We start from the raw sequence: 23924 nt of genomic DNA, 5'->3' as shown, positions 1-23924 counted from the left end.
GAGCCAAAGGGTGATTTAGCCTACATATGACCTGTTTGCTCTCAGGAGTTTTCCATCTCTTTCCTTTGACTGTGTAGTGGAAGGAAGATTTAGTCTCTTAAAGTAACTAGAACATGATCCTGCAGGTCCTCACAGTAAGCTAGACATTTCGTGCTTGCTATTATCGTTAAAATTGCTCCTTTTTGGAAAGAAAGGCAAAACCAAAACTCCCCACCAAACCACAACTCCCCAAAAAGCTCCAAGCATATCACTGAGGCTACAGAAACTCTTAAATTGGAAACATTCATTCTAAACAGTTTTAACCCACAACACACTAACTTTCTGAACAGCATGAGAACAGCACAGCATTGCTGTAACTGAAAGGATTAGGTTAGGAAATGTATTTTCCAGTTTGCTTACTCTGTAAATTTGACAGCTTTTTGCATACAGTCATTTCCATCCTTTTAACACAGTTGATTTCCTTTGTTTATATAAGACTTTCACTTAGCAACAGGAAAAATAAAAGAATGTTTAAAAATCAGAAACTATACTGCAAGTCAGGGAAATCAAGTGGAGAAACTTATTTTTTTGAAGTTAAGTATATTTCAAGATAATGGAGTTTCCTCCAGAGCGTTTCTAGCCCTAAATTTGGTCTTTTTCACATATTGGAATTGGCAAGCTGAGATACTGCATTTATGCAGGAGACTGAAACAAACACACCAAAGTTCCTTGTGCATGAATGTGACTGTTGACCTCTTCATGACCTTCACTCTCATTCCTCAGTCTGTAAACTTACTTTCTTTTCATGCCCAACTTGCCTTTGCAGCTTCCAGGGGAACGTATATTGTCCAATTAGTGTCCTTTTCTATTTTCCACTTTATGTTTGAAAAGGGTATAAAATTATTTTGTTGGGAATTACTTGCGTCTGTTGATTCCAGTAGCCAAGTACTGATCTTAATGTCAAACAATGCTTACCTAAAGCTGCAGAAGGTAAGATTTCCCTGTAAGAACTTTTTACCCTTTGAATCACAGTATTTCTAATAAAATTAGCATCATTCTTAGTATACCACTTGAGCTGGAAAATGCTACACATCAGTAGCATTCAGTACAGCTAACATCACAATTCTTGTTTTATGCATTTTTGAATCCACATTATTATTTTTAGACTGTGCCTGTAGTTCCTGAACTGCTTTCTTCTTTCACAAATACATGAAAGCATATAATGAACCTGAGATAAACAGCTAATATTATTACAGTGGGGGAGAACAAAAGATCAGCAAAAAATCATACTACACCATTAATGATCTTTAAAACAATACTATAAAGCTGAAAGTATCTTAAAAGCTGTGATTGTTTGGCTCAGGCGTCCTAGTGCAAGAAAAAAGATGTGACTGCGATGCGAAAGGAATAGGATTTTGCATACTTTTATAGCCAGGAACAAAACAGAAGGAGGAGAATAGGTCTTTCTGCAATTTACTACATATTCAATTTTATGATGGATTGTAACGTGCGTCCTTAATTTTGTTCACAGCACATTGAACACTAAACTTACTTTATATTTGATATCTTTTTGTCCACAATGAAAGCCTTATCAATGCTCAGCACAGCAACATCACTCATACCTTTGGGCATTCCTCTGCCATTATTACATGCAAATATCCCTACATTCTGCTGCCAAGGTGAATTTATTCATTCCAGATTGCCAGTTTTAGACTGAGAGACTTCTTTTATCTGCCTAGTGTTCTAATATTGAAATTGCCCTAAAAGGAGTGAGATCTAACATCTAGAGGGCGAGCACCTATATTTGTCATTTCACAGCCTCTTTAATCTTTTCATCCAAACACAAGCTCAGGCACATGTGTTACTGCAGAGCCCTCTGATCTTTCTATGCCAGGCTGCACAGCAAAGCCATTCAGCCAACCTCTTCAGTTCCTCAAGAGCAAGTTGCATATTATCTTTTCAATAATCTGGAACAGAAACTTGCTCACTGGGCATGACCTCATGTCCATAAATCCCCTCAACTCATTTCCATAAGCATTAAGATAACAATCTTTATATTTGGTCATTAACTACAGAAGACAGCAGCAAGGGCAGCTGCCACCACCACTAGCTGAAGTTCCCCTTAGATCAAATTATTTTTCTTCTTTAGGATGATCTGCCACTGCTAGATAGTTCTGTCCTTCTTCAGTGAAAATTTCTCAGAGATAATGATTATCAGCTTCCCGAATTCTTGACCTTTTGCTCCTCACCTGCTGGAAGTCTCTCTTCTCTTGTTCATCTCCTTCAGTTTTAATTACATTCCTTCCCAAACCATTTTCTGTTCCAGTCTATGTAGGACACTTCACTTTGCAGTGATTACTTCCCTGTAAGCCTTGTCACAGATGGAAATGCCCTACTTTCTTTATTTCTGACTTGCTTCTCATGTCCATTGTATTTTAGTTCAGAACACATTTAGCTCAACTTCAAGTTGCAGAGCATTATTAATGTTTTATTTCAGAAATTACTTCAACATAAAAGAGGGAGCTGTAGAAATGAAGTGTGTAGTAAAGTTTGCTGCTAAAGCCAATTGCTAACTTATGACTGATACTGTTTTTCCACAGACCTCTGCAGCACACTCTTAACAAAATAAATTGTCACTTTAAAAAAAAATGATTTATTTCCTACTGTAAACATGTGAGGTTGAAAAGCAAGGCATGCTGGTTCCTGCACATTTCAGATAACAAGACATATGGTGCAAATGTGTATTATTTATTTCTTTAAAGACTGGTTACAGATTATACTATTAGTTGGGATACTGTAATAGAGATATGAAGCATGAATGCATTTCATAATACAGACATGTATAATTTTGACAGTAAAACGAAAATTACTGTTACATTCTCACTCACCAGGCATTTTCTCCTTGCACCTCGAATTATCAAGAGTGGCTAAAAAATGTGCACATTATGTGCTGCTTTCAAACTATTCATTGGCAGCCTTATATATCATGGTTAGCATATACTCACTGTGCTTATGCATACTGAGAAATCTGTCCTAACCTGGCAATGAAATATCTCCTTCAGCTTATTGAGGCCAATAAGTTAATATTTACATAGAGGACCAGTACCTTTAATGTTAAAGAGTGTGGGTTTGCAAATATGTTATTTCACTTGTATTCAGCCTCCCGTAGCATACTGGAAGTTTAGTCCCTCCCAAAGAGTGAATCCACAGTTGGAAAACTACAATAAAGGGAACCCACCTTGATAGGTGGCTGCATTGCTAAACCTGTAACAACAAGTTATCTTGCTGATCTAAAGGAAAAAAAAAAATACAGTTTTTATAACATCACTTTCATTATCTTTCCATCACCCACATGGAGCTCTCCTCTCCTCCACTGATTTAAAATAGGGGTCAGCACCTTACTGGGAGCTTTAGTTCTGATCATTCTTAACCATTGTGTGGGTTGTTAAGAGTGGAAAGACTGAAGTTCAACATAATGAAATTTGCTGTTTTTCCCCCTTTACTTAATTTCTGAGTTGCTTTTCTCATTTTTATATGCATTTTTGCTTTTTATTTGTGTGGAGTGACTGAATGAGCCTGCTAAGAATGAAAAAAGGGAAATTAATCTACAGATGCATAGATTGACAAATTATTTCTCCTTTTTTCTGCTGACATTTTTTCTTTAGTTTCATTGAGATATTTCAGTGGATTAATAGCTACTCATTTATAACCTGTCTTTAACAAAATCGTATTAACTGAAATACCATATTCACATATTTCTCTGTTTCCACACAGTGTATCTGACATCTTGAAAGATTTAGCATCTTTCTTGTGAATTCACAGTACAAATATATCAGGAACCCCAAACTATTAAACTATAACTTTCTTTTGAAATACAACAGATAGATTAAAAAAATAAAAAAAATAAAAAACTATAAGGCAGCTGTGTGTCTTGCTAATATTGTTTGGTTTTGCCTAACAAGAAGGAAGCAAATGTGTCATACATGACAATTTGATGTATGTCATTAGGCTTGTAAATTATGACAAGCAGATTGATTTTTTTTAAACTTGACTGTTGTCTAAGAAGGGTATAATTTTTCTTTTGTTCTTATCTGTTAAGCATGAGAAAAAATTCAAAATTCTCTCCAGTCTTCCAGAATTTTAAATATATGGGGAAAAAAGCTTCTTCCTCTTCTTTTCCATTTCCCTCCTTCTCTACTCCTTTTTCCTCTCCTCCATTTCCTTTTCTCTTTCCTCTTCCTTCTCCCTTTCCGCTGTGCCTAGCTCTAAGAAAAGAGTTGATGAATAGGAATTACAGAAAATATGTCTAGGAGTCATTCTAGGAAGGACATAAAGTGAACTGCAGCCCAAAGTCCACTTTTGGACAGTAATTTATCTGTTTTTTTTAAATAGAATTTGGGCAGAAAATACCAACTCACAAAACCACAGATGCTGGAAGGGCAGTAAAGGTATTAATTAGTATCAGCTACATTTCGCTGTCCTGTTAAACCAAGTGTCAAACAACCCAAGCTTGAATTTGAGCAGTGGGCTTGCTTTTCCTGTTCATTTCTCTGATGGCTGCCTTCTAGGGAGAAAGGGTCTTTATCCCATTTTCATCTAGGAGAGTCTTATGCAACTGTTTGCACAGCTGGTTAAATAATTCAGGTAATGGTCTTTTAACTTAGCAACATGGTCAGGATGAATTTTTCAGCCCAGGTTTAATGAAGAGATTTTCTCAGCTGGAAAGTGATTGACAATTTCTCTTCTCACCTTCTGCTTTTAGAACTGCAGCTTTTGAGGCGTCCTTTTTGTGTGACTATTTTGTCATAACGTTAAAAGGATAGTTTTCGGTCTTTTTTTGTAAACTGGCATTCACCACACTAGACACATGAACAATTCACCTAAATAGGCCATTCCTGACAGCCATAACTCATCTGCAAAACAACAGGCACACTCTAAATGAAAATCACTGCAGGAAATGTGTCTGTTGGAAAGGGAGCTTGAAGAAATGAATCGACACCTCCCCTTGCGACAGCTCACTCCCTTCCATACTGGAAGTTTTTGATGCTCATTTTCCACTTCATTGCACAAGCAGGCAAACAAGCCTAAGTTCAATGCTTATGCTGCAGTAAGATTGACCACCTCCACAGCCTAATCCAAAATGACTTCCAGAGACAAGTATTTGTGGGGAGCAATGCTTTGCAGTGAAAGAATCAATACATGGATTTCTTATGCCAGATTCACTTTACATTTTGCCAGAAGACTGCCAAACTCATTGCTCTATGGCACTGCAGTTCTCCCACACTGCTGCTTGCTGTGGTATGCAACTGCCAAGTATGTTCTCATTAGGATTCACAAACCACAGAATTCTTTCATAAGCATTTCTGACATACCCTAAGTGCATAAGAATCTTCACAAAAATACCATTAATGATAATGGTGCTTTCTGAAGAGCACGAAGAACACCTCTGGTGTATGTGTCAGGGGAAGGATTGTACTGGGAGCAGTGGGGTGAAGGCAGCGTGGCTTAAATGAGGTGTGTTCTGGATTTCCAGGGCTGGGGATGCTCCTCAGTAGCATGTACCCTTTTGAACTGAGTGCTGTCAATTCAAGACCGATTGAAGGGGGCTTGTCTTTAAGAAGACTAGACTAAATTACAGTAGCCAGGCGTTTATCTACAAGACCTTGACAATCATCCCCTGCATTTCAACTTCCCTCTAATGAGAATTCACTGCCCCCAAGCCCTGTGGGATCTGCAGGGGGTGGACTCTGATTTTTGCCCGGGTATAGAGTGAGCTCCTGCCCTGCAGTAGCTTCCTGCACATGGTGACTTTCATCTCAGGGCTCCCTGAGGGTGCTGGTTTGTTTCTGTGTCACTTCCCCTTCCACCCACCCCTGCCCCTGCCTCCTTCTTAGCTCATCTATTACTGTACAAATAAACTGTGTGCCTTGTCGATATAAATACCAGAGTATGGCCTTTCAAATTAAAGAAATGTTGGTGTATATATTACTTTGCATGACAGATTGTCCCTTACTGTAAGATCTGCTTACACTATCAGAGCTGAGTGTACAGGCCTTTAGTGAAAAAAGGATGTAAGGCTGGTTTGTCTGACCAGACATCTTGTTCACAGAATAAGATGTATTGTTGCTTTTCTGCCCTTAATTTTTCCTTTTAAAAAAAAAATTATTATTATTTTGACAGGTAAAAACCTTATGAAGGTGTTTTTACAGGGTTGCAAAAAGTGGACAAATGAATTTATCAAATTGCATTGAGTTTGAAAAGCAAATCTAGCAAAGGGAAAGCAAAATTTTATGGATTTTTTTTTTTTTTTCTTTTAGGACAGTGGAATACCAAGATGGTAAACAAATATTGCTAGATTCAGGTTCTATAGTTAATTTATAATAATATCCTTACTCCTTTGGAGCATGAATCACACCCAACCAATGCAGGCTTCAGAAGTGACAGACTCTTCCCTCTTTGGAGGGGATAAGGTAGGATTTTCAGCTGCAGGTGCCTTGTAGGCTCAATAAAGAACTGAGTGGTCTGGTCTCACTGGCGGCATAAAGGAAGACCAAATTTCTTGATAGGGCTTGAAAATGAGGACTGTGTGTTCAAATACAGCACACGTGAAAATAGAGAGCTGTCTCTTCATATGCAGACTGGAAATGTCCTTTCACTCCCACCCCACCCAGGTCCCCCATAAAGTGAATGAAATGGAGAGTGAGCTAGCCTGGCCATAGACTCCCTGACTTCTGTTTGACAAAGACAATTTAACATGGGACAAGAATATTAACATGCCACAGGAATATTAACATGTCACTAACTGAATAAATGCTATTATTAAGTCCCTGATAAAGTCAGAAGTGAAATGGATGCTTTCAGAAGCCTAAGCAGAGCTAGCTGGATTGACAATGTAGGACATTTATGTCATTCATAGGAGCAATACTGTTTCTTTTTTTTTTTTTCTGAACTATCCGTACTTCTAAGTGCTTTCAAAAACCACAGACATCATATGCTGATTTCATTGACAGAAATCACAGCACTTCTTCTTTTCTCACACATGTAAGATGTAATGACATTGATATGTGTCTTCAGCATTGCTATTTTGGTATTGTTACCTATTTGATGGTTTCTCAGTTCTGCTTTTATTACTTAGACTAGTTCTAAGGACAGGAACAGTAAACATTCGAGAATGAAGAAAAGGATAAATGTCTATTAGACTAAATATATTAGAGCAATTAGGGGGTCACACTACAGTTCCCCCAAAATATCACATTGATATCTAATGGTATCTATTAATGGATTATTCTTAACATGGCTGCTTTGTTATTAAGCAGGATATGTCTGAAACAGCAAGTTTGTGTGCTCCACTGTCAGCACGAGTCTTAAAAAACTAAAGCATATAAAAGCATGTTGTATTAATTATGAAATTTACTGTAGAGTGGCAATTCCATTTCAGAAAACTGTGAGGTCATAACCTCTATTCTTACTAAAATGAAGTTGATGTTAGAAGTTTAAAAAATGTATTTAATGATTTTTCTAAAGAAGAAATATGGTATTTGTGTAGTATTGATGCATCTATGGGAAGGTTTAAAAAAACCCACATAATTCTTTAGTTTCTGGCTAGACACAAACTGAACACGTCAGCTTGATACAAGTTCTCTCTGGGTAGGGGGAATACCTACTTTGTTTGAATAGAGCAAAGTGTTTTACTTGCCTTTTGGCCAGCCTTTGGGTAGGGGGAATACCTACTTTGTTTGAATAAAGCAAAGTGTTTTACTTGCCTTTTGGCCATCTCCATGGGTCTACCTGAAATGGTGAGGGAGGGGTTTACCTACTTGAGTTTATTTGTGCTATGTTGAGAGGAGGCGAAGCAGCAAATCTTGGCTGACAGAGAAGCAGCTAGTCCCTCAAATGTGCTTCAAGAGAGAAAGATTAAGATTCTGTGCTGGATTGAGAAAGGCAACGTGGATAAACAGGCACTTACGCAAGGACTGAGTATCTCAAATATATTCTCAAAAAAGACAGTTCTGAGATGGTTAAGAACGAAGAAAGTATGTCTTTTGTTGCTTAAGTAAAGTCGTGGTTTGCAATCAAGAGCTCATGTGATGCCATGAAAGTCAATGCAAGAATATGATTATCAACTGAACAAAACTGTTTTAATGTGCATGGTTCATTACATCTCAGCCACTACATTTTAGACTGATGAAGCAAGAAGCAGCAGTGGTAAAAGTTGAAGGTATAGAAGGCTGTTGATGGTAGAAGGATACAAATACCTAAAAAGCACTATGATACCAAGGACATTCAGAGACTGTTATTTAGAGGAGATTAAAAAATCCAGATTCTAATTTTGTACAGAGTTCTGGTATTTGTAAGAAAACAGAATCAAGTCAGAATAAAAGCCTCAAAATTGCACAAAAAAAGAACACTATGCATTTTTAGATATTCATATTAATGACAGATAAAAGTGATAGATAAATGAACAGAAATAGAAACACAAATGTCATAGGAAAATAAAACCCCACAAATGTTACAGGAAAAGGTATAAAAATACTAATTATGAAAACTATACTGTGAATGTCTTAATATACAGTAAAAGTGCAAGTGAATTAACACTATTGGTGGAGGATACTTTTTATCTGATCAAAAGTAAATACTTGTTTTTATCTAAATAAAATCTTTCAGTAGAAGTTCCACAGTCTTTTTACAAGCCACATCTCAGTATTTCCAAGTCAGACTCCACAAGGAATGTGTTAAGGTGAAGCAAGAGGAAAAATACAAAATACTGTCTGTTCCCTGTTGCCAAATGCTGGCATTTACAGATGATGTGCTTGGTACGTGGAGAAACGAAACAAGTCCACGCCAGAGGCAGTATCTTACTCTGCATCACAGAGTTTTAAGGAAAACACAGAGCTGAATGCATTGTTAATAAAAGCATAATATGCAAAGAGTGATACTCTGCAGCATGCAGTGAAAATAAAGATTTTTTACCTGCAATTCTAGCCTATAAATTATCATAAGGACTGAACATTCTGCATGATTTCTTCACCTTTCTAGAACAGCTGGAAAGCTAGTTAATTTAACTGTAGGAGCAAAGTAAACTTGCAAGGGCTCTGCTTGCTAATGTCGCTCTTTTTTATTTCTGCTGCATTCCCTTGGAGACAAGAATTGAGTGGGAGAGGGAGGAGGGAAAGGAGAAGACAAATGAGCTCAGGGCTTGAAGTGCCTGGGGAAACACTGGATGAACTGTCAAGAGATACAAGAGGGGATTGAGAAGGAATGCACTGTTGGGAAAGGAAAAAGCAGGAAAGCCAAACATGTCTTAGAGAAGTGGTGGGAGACATGGTATGGAGCAGGATACAAGGTAAGACAGCAAGGAAACATAGTAGGGTGGCAAGGCCTGGAGAGCCAAAACGAGACATGGAGAAAGGCAGTGAGGATGAGGAGGAATCATCTCAGTCTGGATCAGATCTCTGCCTGTCTATACTGCTCCTGAAAGGAGAAGAAGGCAAGAGGAGAAAAAGCAGGAAAGAGATAGAAACAGTAGCTGTTGCAATTAATTCACAGCTATGGGAGGAAGGAAAGTTATGAGTTTAACTAAAGGGGTTAGAGGAAGCCAAAGGAAAGCACAAACAGCCCTTACCTTCCACGGGAGCTGTGAGATGGAGGAATAGTTGCCTCTACAGAGGAGCCTGCAGAAGCACCTGGGCTGAGACTGCAGAGGATCAGATCCCAGGAATCTGATACCAGGCTGACCATGATTTGTCCCAACCCACCTCTCAGGACTATGTGGCTGTCAAGAGATCACCTGAGTACCATGCACACCAGTGCGCACGTAGACGGCAACCAACCGCCCAGACAGCCGAGGCTTCTTGCCCTGGAGGGGTCCTCCCTCCAGAGCAGCCTCTACCTAGTTGAGCAACTGAAGGAGCACAAAGCAGTTGGAGGCTGGTGGGGCAGCAAGCCAGTGACTCAGCCAAAGGACTTCCCCGTGAAGTCACACAAAGTAGTCATGGAGCAAGTTGAATGAGAGCAGCAAGGATGTGACAGTCCCTCAGGTGGGTGCTCAGCTTCCAGCAGCTCCCAAGGAGGGACTCGTGATTGGAGGGGATTCAGAAGTGGGGCTGAACAAGATGCTTGGGACCTTCTCAAAGAGCTGCCTTACAGTTCTGGTCAAGAGAAATAGCAGCTTTTTCTGTGGAATAATTTACCCTCTTGATCATTATCAAACATTCAATTATTAGTGAGCTTTTAACTCATTTCCAGCTGAATTTAAAGACTGGCTGGCAAGTGCTGGCATGCCAGGGCTTTGAGGGAGACCTGACATTGCAGGCAGGGGGAGGCCTGACCTCCTACATGACTGAGCGATCGCACAGGGGCATTTCAGGGTTTTTTAGGAGTTCACTTGTGATACTTAAAAAACTTAGGTTGAGAGAAAATGCTCCTTCTGTACACGTAGATTAGCTCTTTCTGTGTGAAAGCAGAATGGAAACTGCTGTACAAAAATAATGTAATATGGGCTAGCTAGGAAGTGTCACTTCTAAAATGCTAATAAGACGCAATTAGTTCAGCTTCTATTATTCATCAGTTTAAATGTTCATATTATGCATAAATAATATGCAGTTATAGTTAACAGTTTCCAGCTCAGATATTTCACAATTTTAGAACATCAGAATTTTATTAGGGTGATTACTCTTATACTGTGTTTAATATTATAATTTCACTATAAAACCTAATCTGGAGGACTTTTAGCTTCATATGGTTCCACTGGTTTTTCAGCATACATTTTCAATCCTTTTTCTCAATGCTCTGTTAATATCTTTATTCAGCAAGTTTTTAGACCTTTGACAACAAATATTAAGTGCCAATTTTGATCAGTAGGCTATAACCCTTAAAATATAGGTATTTTGAAATCCATTTTGCCATAAAGACATAAAACCCCCGAAGTCTGTACACAAACACAGAAAACAGAAACACACTATCCTAAATAATTTAAGGTAGTACTTACAGTTTTCACTGTAAAAAACTCAGAGTGTAAAAAAAATATTTTCTGTATGTTAGTTCCATCCTTGTTCAGGCAAAACAAGAAACCCAGAACAAGTCAGATTTAATATTACAAAACATCAGCAGTGAAAAGCAAAGCCACAATAATGTTTGCTGATTCTAGAATAAAACCTGTTTGTATCTACTTTCTCCTCAAAAGAAAAATACATACAGACTCAAATTTGGTGCATGGGGATTTTATGTTAAAAAGAAGTAAGCAGCTATGATGCCCGATGGATGTTTTTAAGAATGCTGTTTTGGCATGAAAAAGAACACAGTGCTATGTTTTCACTGATTCCCTGTAGCTTTACATAATCAGTGCAATTTTTAATTTTTGTTATTAACTTGTACAGAGCATCATAGAAAATGTGACTGGAGGGGACTTTGAGAGGTTATGTGGTCCAGCCCCTGCCCCAAGGCAGGATCTGCTTTTCTTGGAATTGTCCTGAAAGATGTCTAATCTTTTCTTAAAGACAGTCTGTGAAGGGCAACGGGTCATGATCACTGTCTGCTCCAGGGCTCCAAAATCTCCACCGTGAAGTTTTTCGAAATGTCTAATTTGAATCTTCCTTGTTGCAATTAAACAAATTACTTCTTGACTACGACTACAGGGAGATCAGTATCTTGCTTCTGCAGAAGCCTCATGCACTTGCAAATTCAGGGTAAGTGAAATTGCCTAGCTTTCTCTGCAATTATTTCAGCTTGGGAATTCTAATGAGACATTGGTTGGAGATAATTGTTTAGGAAGTGCATAAACAGCAGCTTGTAAAGAATACTAATACTTACAGAGGAGAACAGCCTGCTCTTTGGGCTCTACATAAGCCAGCTGGACATAACCTAACTCAGACCAGAAAGTCTGCATGAAAGCAGATCAGATGTGAAAGATGGCTAGTTACAGACTCAGGAAATAACTATGTACTTCATGACACATAGTAACTTAAATTCTCCCTATGATGAAAAATATAGACCTATCAACCACTTAATAGTGAATATAACATCCACTTCTTTGTGATCACACAGATGCCATTAAGATACATTCAGGAGCATTCCACTACTTCTGCAGTACACCACAGTAGGCTACACAAACACTACAGGCAACATGGTGAGAAATTACTGCCCTGATTAAAACTCTAGGTCCTCAATTAGCCAGTATGAATGCCAGCATGATTTAAAGTGCCTGCTGTACCCAGCAGATGCCTTAATTTCAGTAAGGAATTTCACTATCCCCCAAGTTGACTGCCTTGCCCAAGTTGCCTGCTGGAAACAAGCGGTTCTGTGTGTCCCAGTTAACCACTGAATTTACTCTCTGTGGAAAGAGATGACTGTTTCCAGCCCATCCGAAGCTGTGCTTTGGTCTCTCAGCATACAGGACAGGGCTAACTCACAAGAAGAACACATTCCCTCTCAACTGAACTGTTTCTCATTCCTCTGTGTATCCTCACTGTGCTTTTGTGTCCTCTTGGCAGGACCTAAAAAGATACACAGCAGATGCACCAATGCACAATTAAATATTACAGACGTGCACTAATGCTTTGGGAGTGTGCCTGCTACCAAAGCCCTGCCAATTTACAGATTATATTGAAAGAACACCTTAGAACTGGCAGCATCACCATTCCACCTGCTGTTTTTGTTAGGGATCAGCATTTCTAGCCCTGTCTCCACTTCAGGACACAATATGCAGTGAAGCAGCACCTGATGCTCTTGTGTCTCTGACAGGCATATGTAAAGGCTGGAGAGTAGCTACAGGTGCTCAAGAGTCCTGCACACTGGCTCGGCCAACTGTACACTGACAGAAATGTGAAGTTATCTCAGAACACAGATGTTCAGCTTTGCTGCCACTGCCTGACACTGGCACTTTATTTTCTTTATCATGTGTGTTGAATTGAAAGCCTTTTTTTAAGACCCTGACCTTGGCAGCAGTTTCTACTGCATTTCATCATAAAGACAGGAGAAAAAGAGAGGGAAAAAAAAACCAGAAGAAGAAGTGCAACTTACTGGATTTTCATGATACCCTCTCTAATCCTGAATACTTCAGCTGAGGACCCTTTAACACCATAACAACACTATGTCTTCCACTCCTTCACAGGTACATTTTAACCAAACTCAGCATGTCTTTAATGTGATTTAAAAATAATACATTTTTCCAATAGACAGAGATAACCGGACAAAAATCTCTGTTAATTCTACATTCCTCTTTTTTGAAATAAATTGTTGATGCTTTTCATTTTTGTTATGTTTTATTTGGTGTATTGGTTCACGGTTCAGCTCATACAGGGATGAAGTTGCCTAAAATACCTGTACGTGATTTTTTAGGTTCTACTAGTTTATCGGTAAATCGTCATGACCTTCCTTAGTCAATATTATTGAGGAGTCTGTAAAATATTTTGCTAATCTGGCTGTTATGAACAGGCATTGATGACTTAATGGCTGTAACACATGGCAAAGCAATTCACTAAAAAGATTTTTTCTGAGGCTGGAAAAATGACAGGTGTACTATTCCAGCAGTGTATCTTGCTATTGTGCTTGCACCTGTACTCCACATGTTGCTGGTGGTCTCTGTGTTTTCAGTTTATTCCTGCAGGAATGACATTTCACACACAGCCCAAATTTATTTTCTCAGCTTATTCTGCTTGGGTCCATTTGTGTGAAACCCTGCCAAGTCACTCAGGAGATAATTCCTGCATATTCACCACTCAGTGAAACACAACCTTTTACAACTTAAAAACATACCCATCCGGCTTTTTTTTTTTTGGGTAAAAGACCATGCAGACATGCTCTTTCTTAGAAAAAATAAAGAAAAAATATTAAGCAGTGAAGACCAACTTCTTGTCAGTATTTGCTGCAGAACAATGTCAATCTAATGAACAAATGGAATGAAAATCTAGCTTTTGATGCAAATTTACGAAATTGTGGTTGTCTGAGTTACAGCCTTCTTGACAAGAGTGAAATGTTTCCTCACTATTATTTCCATATATAAAACTGAAATTCAAAGTAATGAATTTAAAATTCAGACCAAATGTTTAGAAGTCAGACAAAGCAAAACAGCATGATAAACCAAAAGTATCTTTCTGAGCTTTCTGTTATCAGCAGTCACCTTTACAGCTACTTCATCAGTCTCCAGAAATATTTAAAATGGTACTGTACAACTCAATAAAACAATCAGGTATCTGACTTTATGTACTTACTCAAAAAAAGTGGTCCATCCAGTCTCATCACTTTTAGTTGCTAGAAGTCCACTGTTGCCATGGTAAGTAAACAAGACAAGTTCCTGCCCCTGTGCAGTCATACTTTTCAAACATCCGTTAGTGCCTATCGTCAACCAGATGACTTGGTTATCAGGAGAGACCACTCTTACTGGCATCCGGTTGGGATCCCGTCGGATACGAAGAGTATTCCCATTGCTATCTGTTACCGCAGTAATATCATTATCATTACTGTAGCTAAAATTGTACAGATAGTCTCCGGTGACTAAACTCACGGTGTACTGGTGAGTACCATTGACATCAAAGATATAAAGCTCTTGATCAGTTGGAGAGGCAACTTCATAAAAGTTCATTGAAGTCAATAAGGGTTTATTCTTTGATACAGCCCGTATCCTAATATTTCCCAGATCAGCAATATACAGGGTGCCATCTGGAGACACGGCTAAGGAGGAAGGGGCATTAAGTTTGGCATCTTTAGCATAGCCATCCCCATTTTGGTAACAGTCACAGTTGACATCATTTTTGCAATCGCACTCGGAAGGTATTCCAGCAACTAATGAGATCTCCCCATCAGTTGTGACCTGTCTTATCCTATTAATCTTTTTTTCATCAGTTTCTGTAATGTAGAGTACACCACTGTAGGACACAGCAATGGCAGCTGCTGACTCCAGCGTGGTCTGCACCGCGTGCTTTCCCACCAGATACTCCACGCCAGGCACCTGGCAGTGCATCGGCCTCCCTGCCGCAATGCGAACCTGCCTGTTTTCTGTGATCTGCAGAACTACATTGTTATCCAAAACATAAATGGAGTTATCCATTGGGTTGATTGCTAGATCTGTAGGCCATTCCAGACGAACCTTAACAAACAGAAGTGCTTTGTTAAACAGTTAACCAGTGCAGGTTAAATGAATTAACTCATTTTCAGTGTTAGACATCGCTGTAAGGGCATTTTTCATCTGCTGTAACCAATCACAAGAGGACTTGTACAAAAATACATGCAGCAAACTAAAGCTTTTCAGGGAGGAAAGGGGAACACTGTTTAGACATCTATTTTACTGAATAAAAGTCCAGGTGCATTGGAACTACAATACAGGTTGAATCTCCACTCCAATACATGCTATATTTTCCTTTATCACAAAGACAAATAAAAATAGAGACAGATATCAAAGGCTAAATACATACTTTAAGGACAGTACCCATCTCTTATTCTTGTAGTAACAAAATAAACTTACTACCTTCCAGATTATGAAACACTGTACTGGATTCCATCTTTAAACATAACACTAGTGATGCCCCTTCCTATCTACACAAGCTTATTGAGACAAAAAGAAAAAATGTGTTTTCTTTTAATCTATCCTCCCATTCATTCTAGTAGGCTAAGGATGTTAAGTGACTCAGAAAGCATCAACAGGCCAAGATAGTTCTAAAAGATCTGCCATTCTCCCAGTATTTACTACCAGACTTAATGTTTCCTGCTGTAGACTTGTTGTTCTAAACTAAAATGAACTTTATGGGCAGAAAAATTGAATACAGCACCATTTATATAGCTAGGAGAATATACTGTGATTTGTGCCCTTGGAACAGGTTTCTTTCTCCCCAAATTCTGCTGTTAAATATCCATTACGTACTCCACCCAGTTTTATTGTAAGAGGCAAGAAAGCTGCATTTGCATTTCTAGCCCCAGTTCAACTTTCCAATTAGCAGCAGCTAAAAAGTACCTGGCTGATGTGCATGCTGGTATCACAGGTTAGAGGTCGTGCTGAGGTCAGGTCATTTGAGCCAAGCAAAGTGGATATTATTCCATTCTGATCCACTTTTCTGATCATGGTGCCATCAACAAAGTAGATTAAACCGTTCTTGTCAATTGCTATTCCTTTAATGAAAAAAAAAAAAATAGTTTTTTTTTGTGCTAGCAGTGAATATATTATCCATAACTAAGGCTGTAAGTGGTATTTATCTAGTTGAAATTAAGAGCGGAAAATATGGTCTTAGGCAGCAGGTAGTAAAACAGCTTGTAAATATATTTTGCATAATAAACCAATGCTCAGTATGAAATCTACTCCAGTTGATCGCATTTGCTGTTCTTTGGAGAGTATGCTGAAAAGGGTCTAGCTTTTTAGCTAACCTTAAAAATGGGATAAGCAAGACCAATACCAACACAGATTTTAAATCTTCACCATTGCCTGCCAAAAACATATTCTAAATGCACATTTAAAAATGCTCAATAACCATGAAAGCCAAATATTTCCTAAAAAGTCAGCCCAGGTACCATGTAGCTATCTTCCTTGAAAGTCTTCCAGCTGGAAAAAATTACCCTAAACCACACTTTTGAGCCAACTACTAGCTTCAGTAATTAAACACTAACACACCCCTGGCTCTGAACTTTCATATTATTTCATATTTAAGTTATGGAGGGATAACTCTTTTTACCTTTAGGGCTCATGAGAGTTGCCTCCACCGCCTTGCCTCCATCACCACACCTTGCCTCATCAAATGGTAGGCACTGCTCCCCTGTTCCTCCTATTACCTCAGCATTTTTTGTCAGGTCTTTTGCACCCATGAGCGACTTGGGCCGATAAATCCTGCGCGTGTTTGTGTCAGAAACGTACAAATCTCCCGTCACGGGGTCAGTTGCGAGGTAGTATCTGTGAGCTGGGTTGTTGCTGTAAAAGGGAATTACACATTGCGTGTACTGTAAGTAATTGTACTTAACGTTGGATTGAGAAGAAAAGGCTTCAGGAGTGTGCAGTAATACATAACTAGTTAAAAACCAACATTGATGCTTTAGGCATAGGTAGCACAGGCCACAGCCCCAAAACCTTTATCGAGTCACATTTCTTGCCTGTGCCACAGGCAATCCAATCTAGACCACTCATCTTTTTGTGACAGAAGATCCATTTTTGTCCATGATGCTTAGAGGCCCAACTTGTGCTTTGTAATTAGAGACAGACCCTGTCTTGGTAATAGACCAAATCAAAATACTGGAGTTTAAGAACTCCCAGGCTCTCTGGGGACCTTGATCCAGTTCCAAACTTTGTAGCAGGACCCCAGCCCTCAGTTAACGCTTTGTTGCTGCTATCATCCTATCTGTTTTGTTATGATTTCTGTAAGGCTGCTGGGGTGCGTGGTTTATATAACCCATAAACAGATCAGGCAGAGCTCATATTATTAGTCCACAGGCAAGAGATAAGACATTCTTCATAAGTATTTGTTTAATCCACTGCTTTCAAAGACGTGATATGCATGATTTAACGCATTAGGAAATGTCATCTTTTCCACCAGAGCACTGAGCGGAGCTTTTCCGTACTTCTTAATGCAGAGGCATATTTCAAGTAACTGTACATATTGGCACAAAACCACTAACTATGCCAATACAGTCTTCATTACAGTGCAAATATATATTGCTAACTATTTTCCCAGAAATGTACATTTTGCCTCTCCACTGGTGCCACGTAATTGCGAATTACTCTTTTCTCCCCTGCTGGTGAAAAAAACAGCCCTGGAGAGTACCTTTTGGGTTGATATATTATGATGTAGAAACTTAACCCACTGCAGTTGGGATTCCTGACCTAATTTATGGCACAAAGAGCTGAAATAAGGTCATGTAAATACAGGAGGTAATTTCAAATGCTCTCCTAATGTATTGAAGCAGAGCGTCAGAACAGTCAGCCCCACTTCTGATGGTTGCAAAAGTGCTGCTTAAACAGACCTACCCATCTTAGTGATGGCCAAACATCTGTTAGCAGAATGTTATACTTCACGTTTTGTAAATACATAACTGTGCTAATGCAACACATTTTTATGTACTGCCACTTGGAAAAAGCAACAAGAGACCAACAGGAACAACATGTGAACAAATGATGTCTTTCAGCAGAGACAGATTTTTATCGCTATCCAATTATGAAAACACAGAAAAAATGTGTTGCATAAATAGGATTTTCTTTGGTTTTAAGACTTTTAACATGTTGGTTCAGGATGAAGAAACCAAGTGTAGCAGACTAATGAAATCAAATACACAGTGATTAGCACCTCTTAAAAAGCTCTCCTATAGAGCTAAGTGTTGTACAGCATGTCTGAAAATAATTACATGGAGGCTCACTTTAAATTTCTGTCTGTTAGAAATCTATTATTGCCAGTGTGCTAAATAGTTTAAAGATATTTTCAAAACCTTAATTTATGCAGGGATCATTTAATATGATAACTATGTAGTGTACAAATTTTTTATACCTTCATAGACTGCAAATTAAATTATACCAATTTACATGATTACTTTGGTCTTTAAGAAACTTTGCAGACACTTCAAATATAAACACATCGCAAAATGTGAAATGTGCAATTAAATTTTATTTCATTGTCATTTACAATAAAGTCCTTTCTTATGCTGCTAAAATCTAAATTAAAGTACTTCTCTTCGACTCATCTAACATTGCCTCTATTGTATTTGTCAATTGTTGGAATAATAAGTCATGCAATCAATAATGAAAGAATATATGCCTAACAATTATTTCTTCCTAAAAATAATTTAAAAAGCTGTTTTCATCATAAATATGAAGAAATGTCTATATTTCAGTTCAATGAAAATCACAGAGCTCTTACTTGAGATGAGTTCTCATAGTAAGTAGTGTATCCTCATCAAAACAAAAAAACACAGCTGATTATTTCTGGATATTTTCTTACGTTATAAAAATAATGCAACCCCAAAGTTTGGGAGTGTATAGGATATTAATATTGAATCAATATAAACTCTCCACTTTGTTATATGTAGAAGTCTAATGGCTCCCTTCTGAGATAATACAACAGGCTCAACTTCAGTGTTTCTTTTCAAGTGAAGGTTAAAAAGCTGAAGTAGCTTTAGTTGATTAAAAAAACATATTAATTCACAGGAGCAAAGCATGACTTGAAGAACTGAATAACTCTCCTGTGAAAACCACGTTTGCTTTCTAGCCAGAAAACATCTATGCACACTATGCAGATCTCAAAAATAGTACAGGGATAAGCAGCCAGCAGCTGGAAAGCTGAACAGAGTTTATTCTATTTCACTGTAGCTTGAAATAATATTAAGCTTCTGCTTTGTACCAATAGCAACAAAAGCAAAGAAGTAAAATCCACAGTCAGTGACTTCTCGACTCATTCAGTCTTGCCTAATGGCTGTTGCTAGCTCTGGGAAACATGCAGTTACATAACAACATGGGCTCCTGCAAAGACAAATTACTATAAATTAACTTCTCTATCTATGCCAAATAATAGTAACAGTGCTTCAAACTGGAAGTGCATACACACACACAAACACACAGAGCTGTAATGATCAATCTCTCATTGCCTAATTTTCTTTTGCTTATACTGATCTTTTAATTATTCAGCTGTCAGAGCACCTACATTATTTTCCATCCATGAATTAAAAAAAACCCCACTTTTTCTGGTTCAGTTCCTTTCTCTCTCCCATGTACTCTGTGTCTTCTAAATGATACAGCCTCAAAAATGCTTTTATGTTTTGCTAAACTTTTTTCTAGCTCTCTACCAACTTGGGATAATGCCATAGCCTACAAATGACCTCCCTGTCTTCAAAGTCCTTCTAAAAATCACTTCTTCCATTAATGCCTATCAGCATTAATCACTCAGAGGCAGCAGCGTGTATAAAGAGTCCAGCTTTGTGATTGAAAAAATGTTAGGTTATTGGTATGTGGAGAGGATAAATTTGATCTGCATTGTCTCTCTAATTTAGAGTATAGGCTCCTTGAGGTGGGAGGCACACCATTCCCTGTGCTGAAGCACTGTGTTTATAGGCAAGAAAGCCAAATGCTTGAACAGATAATAGATCTGAACTAGTATTTGGCTTTGCTCATTGGTTTTAATTGGGGGATGCATATTTTGGTGCATTTTCTTAGTTTTGATACCTAGTAATTATATATTGCAATGTGGCACATTGAGGGATGTTTTCCAAACCACAATTTAAACAGAAATCTCAGCATTTCACAGGGCTCTGCATGACTTCACACAGGCAGAAGAAGCCATTTGGTCTCACAATGTGTCCTTAAGCTGGGGTACCCAGGGCCACAAGATTCAGTGGATCCTAAAAGTTTACATCTGTTACAGAAAAATCAGCTCCATTCATAGAATGAAAAGCTTTCAGGGAATACTAAGCATAAACATGCCACTCTGTCTTGGTTTAGGAAGCCCCTGGGCTGCAAACCCCTAAGGCTGAGTGGACACCGGGAAAATACTGTTTGACGGGAGAGAAAACCCAAAGTCATAGCAGATTGTGTTGGGCTCCACATCTGCCCACTGGCTCTACAACCACTCCTGAAGAGCCAGTTCTCCACGGTCTTCTACACCTCCTTCTACCTCAGGAGAAAACCCCACTTCACAGCTGCTACAAAGGCCCATGAAAATGTTGTTAAACTAATTTGTGCAGTATGATTGCAATTTCACTACCTGGAGCTTCTGCATGTATAGGCATGAATAAAGGAGAAGAGCTTCAGTGTTCTCTCTTGCCAACTTTTCTTACATGCAGGGGTCTAGTTTCTAAAATGCTGCAGCTCAGCCTGTGACCACAGCACTGCCAGGGGCATGAGGGGGCATCACTACTAAATCACAGTGAAATAAATCTAATTACGCATCTATTTCTTAGTCCTATTGGTCCATTCCAAATTCCCATTTTGAGTATTATTCCTTATTTCATATATTTGCCAAGACAATGTCACATCCAGCTCCAGTCACAACTTTGTGATACCAGAATGAATGTAATTCTTTTAAAGTAGTGGAACCCATGCATATTAATAGTGAAAACCTAAAAACACGAAGTAGAGCAGACTGCCTCTGAGTCAGACTTAGAAAATAACATAAAACTAGCTAGACTGTGCATCAGCTCCTATTCTGATCATTAACATCGATGCAAACATCTTACATAGTAATTGATTTTTTTTTGCCTAACATATTTGAAACATAACTTTTAAAACATAAAACTGTTCCTCATAAAGAATTATGCTCAATGAAAAGTGAATTAAAAATACAGGAGAACTGAGATATGACTCTCTGGGATTTGTTTAAAAACAAGGAAGGAAAATGATTGGCACCAAAAAAACAGGAGAGAAAGGGAAAACTGGGGCTGCTAACCCTTGTACTTAAGAGGTGCACCACAAAGTCTTGCAGGGTTTCATGTATTCAGTGAGATTTTAGCATAACTGTTTTTCTCTCCTTATCAGCAATGGATGCTGTGGCGAAGCAATTCTAAGCATCCACCTTCTATCCTGCTCTTGCCATTACTGTAGTGATGCCAGGATGGATGAATGTTGTACTACAATCCTTCTGATTACTATTGTTTTTATGACCAGTCTTATGAGTCTTGGTGTACTTTAGAATCTTCATTCCTGGAGTTGTGTTGGGACAATTTTAACTTTCATTATTAAGAGAAGTTCCCTTTTAGAGAAACAAATATGTTAAATGTGACCTTGAAAGATATCAAAAGGCTACTGAAATGAAGTCACTTTATACTTTCATAATTGTATTTCTTAAATGCCATTCTCATAGTATTTGGGGTATCTGATTTATGAGTGAGTTTTGACAGGAGCAGCAAAAGTGCTGCCAGCAAAGGAGGGCATACACAAGCATAAAAAGAAGCCTGACTGTGGACAGAGAATGATGAGAAAAGAGGAACTCGTATCCGAAAGGACGACACAGCCTGACAGCTGACATAACTAAAACATATGAACTCATTATTTTTGAAAAATACTCCTCTTTTCTAATAATACATCTCAGGAATGACTTCTCCATTATAAGCATTCATTTGTTAAGAAAGAAAAAGAACAGATAGAAAAAGATAAATCTTCTTTAAGGAATGCTTACCTATGTCTAAAATCTTTATTTCTTGGTGGGAGCAAGTAAAAAAGAACAGAAAAACGTTATTAGAAAAACATTCAGAAAGGATGTTAGAAGATGAAAATAAGGCAACATTTGTATCATTAGTGAAGTGGTGACTGATCATCTATAGTCCAGTCATGTTGACTTTGTAGGTTAACTCTTAAAATCCACAGACGAGTTACTTAGGGTAGATTAAATTAGCACAGTTTAGATTTGCATTGGTAAAATATTTTACCAAGGTAAAATGTTTTCACTTCTATTTTAAATACTTTTTCAAATTTATTAAAAGCTTCTGGATCACTTTGTTTTGTTCCTAAAAGCATTTGGAAACTAATTTATGCAATGCCAGAAATCTATTTAATCCTTCAGTTTGCAATAGCAATTCGCAACTGCAGGAGTCTGAGATGGCAGAAAAACGTACCTTAGCTCCAGAACACTAGTTACATTTCCAGATGGGAATATCCGCCGAACATAGTTGAAATCTCCCACGTAAAGACTGCCATCTATCCCACAAGCTAAGGCAACTGGAGCCAATAATTTATTACCATCAGCTTGACCATTACAACTTGGACAGGAGATGCTGCGTCGTCTTCCATTGCCCATAATGCTACTAACAACTGGGGGTTGCTGAGATATAAACTGATTTTCACCATTTCCTTTGTAGAGGATCCCTGACAGACAATATAAAAACAAAGCACAACAAAAAACTTTATAAAAACTTTGAACGTATGCACATAAATTGATTAATATGTATTCTAAGTATTCTGCTTGAGTTGATTAATAGAATTTTAGGGACTTTAATCGTTTCATCACCTCAAGCAACAGAGCTTTCAGTTTTCAAATTCCATGGAAATTATTGAAATTCTAACTGTGCATATATTCTAAAAAAGAAAAAACTGGATTTGCAAATTGTATTCCTAAAGCTCTACTGTAACTAATTTTGAATATTATGTCAAATGTAATCTGAAGTGGATTACTGCTGTGAATTGTAAATATTAATTAAAGAGCTAGTTCAAAAAGTTGGAGATAGCCTCAATTTTACATTATAAAAGACTCTTTACTCAGCTCACAATAAAAATGTACCTCTGGCAACAAAATCTGCCTCAATATCATGTCTGCAGTTATAGGCAGTTATTAAAAATGTCAAAACAACAAAAAAAATGTGGTGCCAGACCAACCTGCCTCTTAAACTTAATTCTGCTTTGAGGCATGAAAGGAACAATAATTTTGTGAAGACAAAGCAATGCGCCAGCAGTATTTTTCCTCCTTATAGCCTCCATAGGAAATCTGAGAAGAAAAATGTATGCTTTATGCTAAATCTTCAATCTTAGGAAAAAAACCCATGAATTTACAGTTTGTTAAAATTTTGCTGGGACCCTCTAATGTACCTCTCAATGAATCCATTGTGGTGTACTCTACAAATGGTCAGCTATTATTATACTTGTAAGGCACAATATGTCTTTTTATGATATAATTCATGTAAACCACGTCACACTGTACTTTAGAGTGATAAGTGCTTCACTGATTGTGTGCCCAGAGTTTCAGAGACAGGTTGGGGTAGACAAATACATTTCTCGTTTGAGATGCTTAGAAGAAATTGTGCATTTATTCCTCTTTCTCTCCCCCAACCCAAAATCCACTCTCTATACTGAAAGATAGGAGAAAAATTACTTTGCTTTCCTCTTTAACTGTTTTAGGTGCCTTTACTAGCTTTTAATGCTATAAAAATTGGGAGATTATAAATGTAAAATCAATATACATGATACAATTGGAAGGAACGAAAATGGTTTACAGAAACCTAATGGCAAGTAATCTAAATAAGTTAATCTAAATCAAAAGCAGGAGAATGTATTTTTCATGAAT

At 38.0% G+C, this 23924-nt stretch overlaps 1 protein-coding gene across 2 annotated transcripts in view; it reads right to left on the bottom strand.

The window, feature by feature from the left end:
- TENM3 (teneurin transmembrane protein 3) overlaps positions 1-23924 on the bottom strand; it is a 320216-nt gene that overhangs the window by 18381 nt on the left and 277911 nt on the right. Inside the window, exons 19-23 of one of the 2 annotated variants that reach the window (XM_009995957.1) lie at positions 22483-22732; positions 22047-22067; positions 16635-16867; positions 15923-16077; positions 14187-15061 (exon numbers count right to left, since the gene is read on the bottom strand). In XM_009995957.1, coding sequence (XP_009994259.1) covers positions 14187-15061; positions 15923-16077; positions 16635-16867; positions 22047-22067; positions 22483-22732 — 1534 coding nt within the window. The remainder of the gene's footprint in view (positions 1-14186; positions 15062-15922; positions 16078-16634; positions 16868-22046; positions 22068-22482; positions 22733-23924) is intronic. The other variant, XM_009995958.1, reaches the window with a different exon arrangement.

The sequence above is a fragment of the Chaetura pelagica genome, unplaced genomic scaffold, assembly GCF_000747805.2.
Source record: "Chaetura pelagica isolate M959 unplaced genomic scaffold, ChaPel_1.0 scaffold142, whole genome shotgun sequence".
In the NCBI taxonomy this organism is placed as follows: domain Eukaryota; kingdom Metazoa; phylum Chordata; class Aves; order Apodiformes; family Apodidae; genus Chaetura; species Chaetura pelagica.
This window is presented reverse-complemented; position numbering and strand designations above follow the sequence as displayed.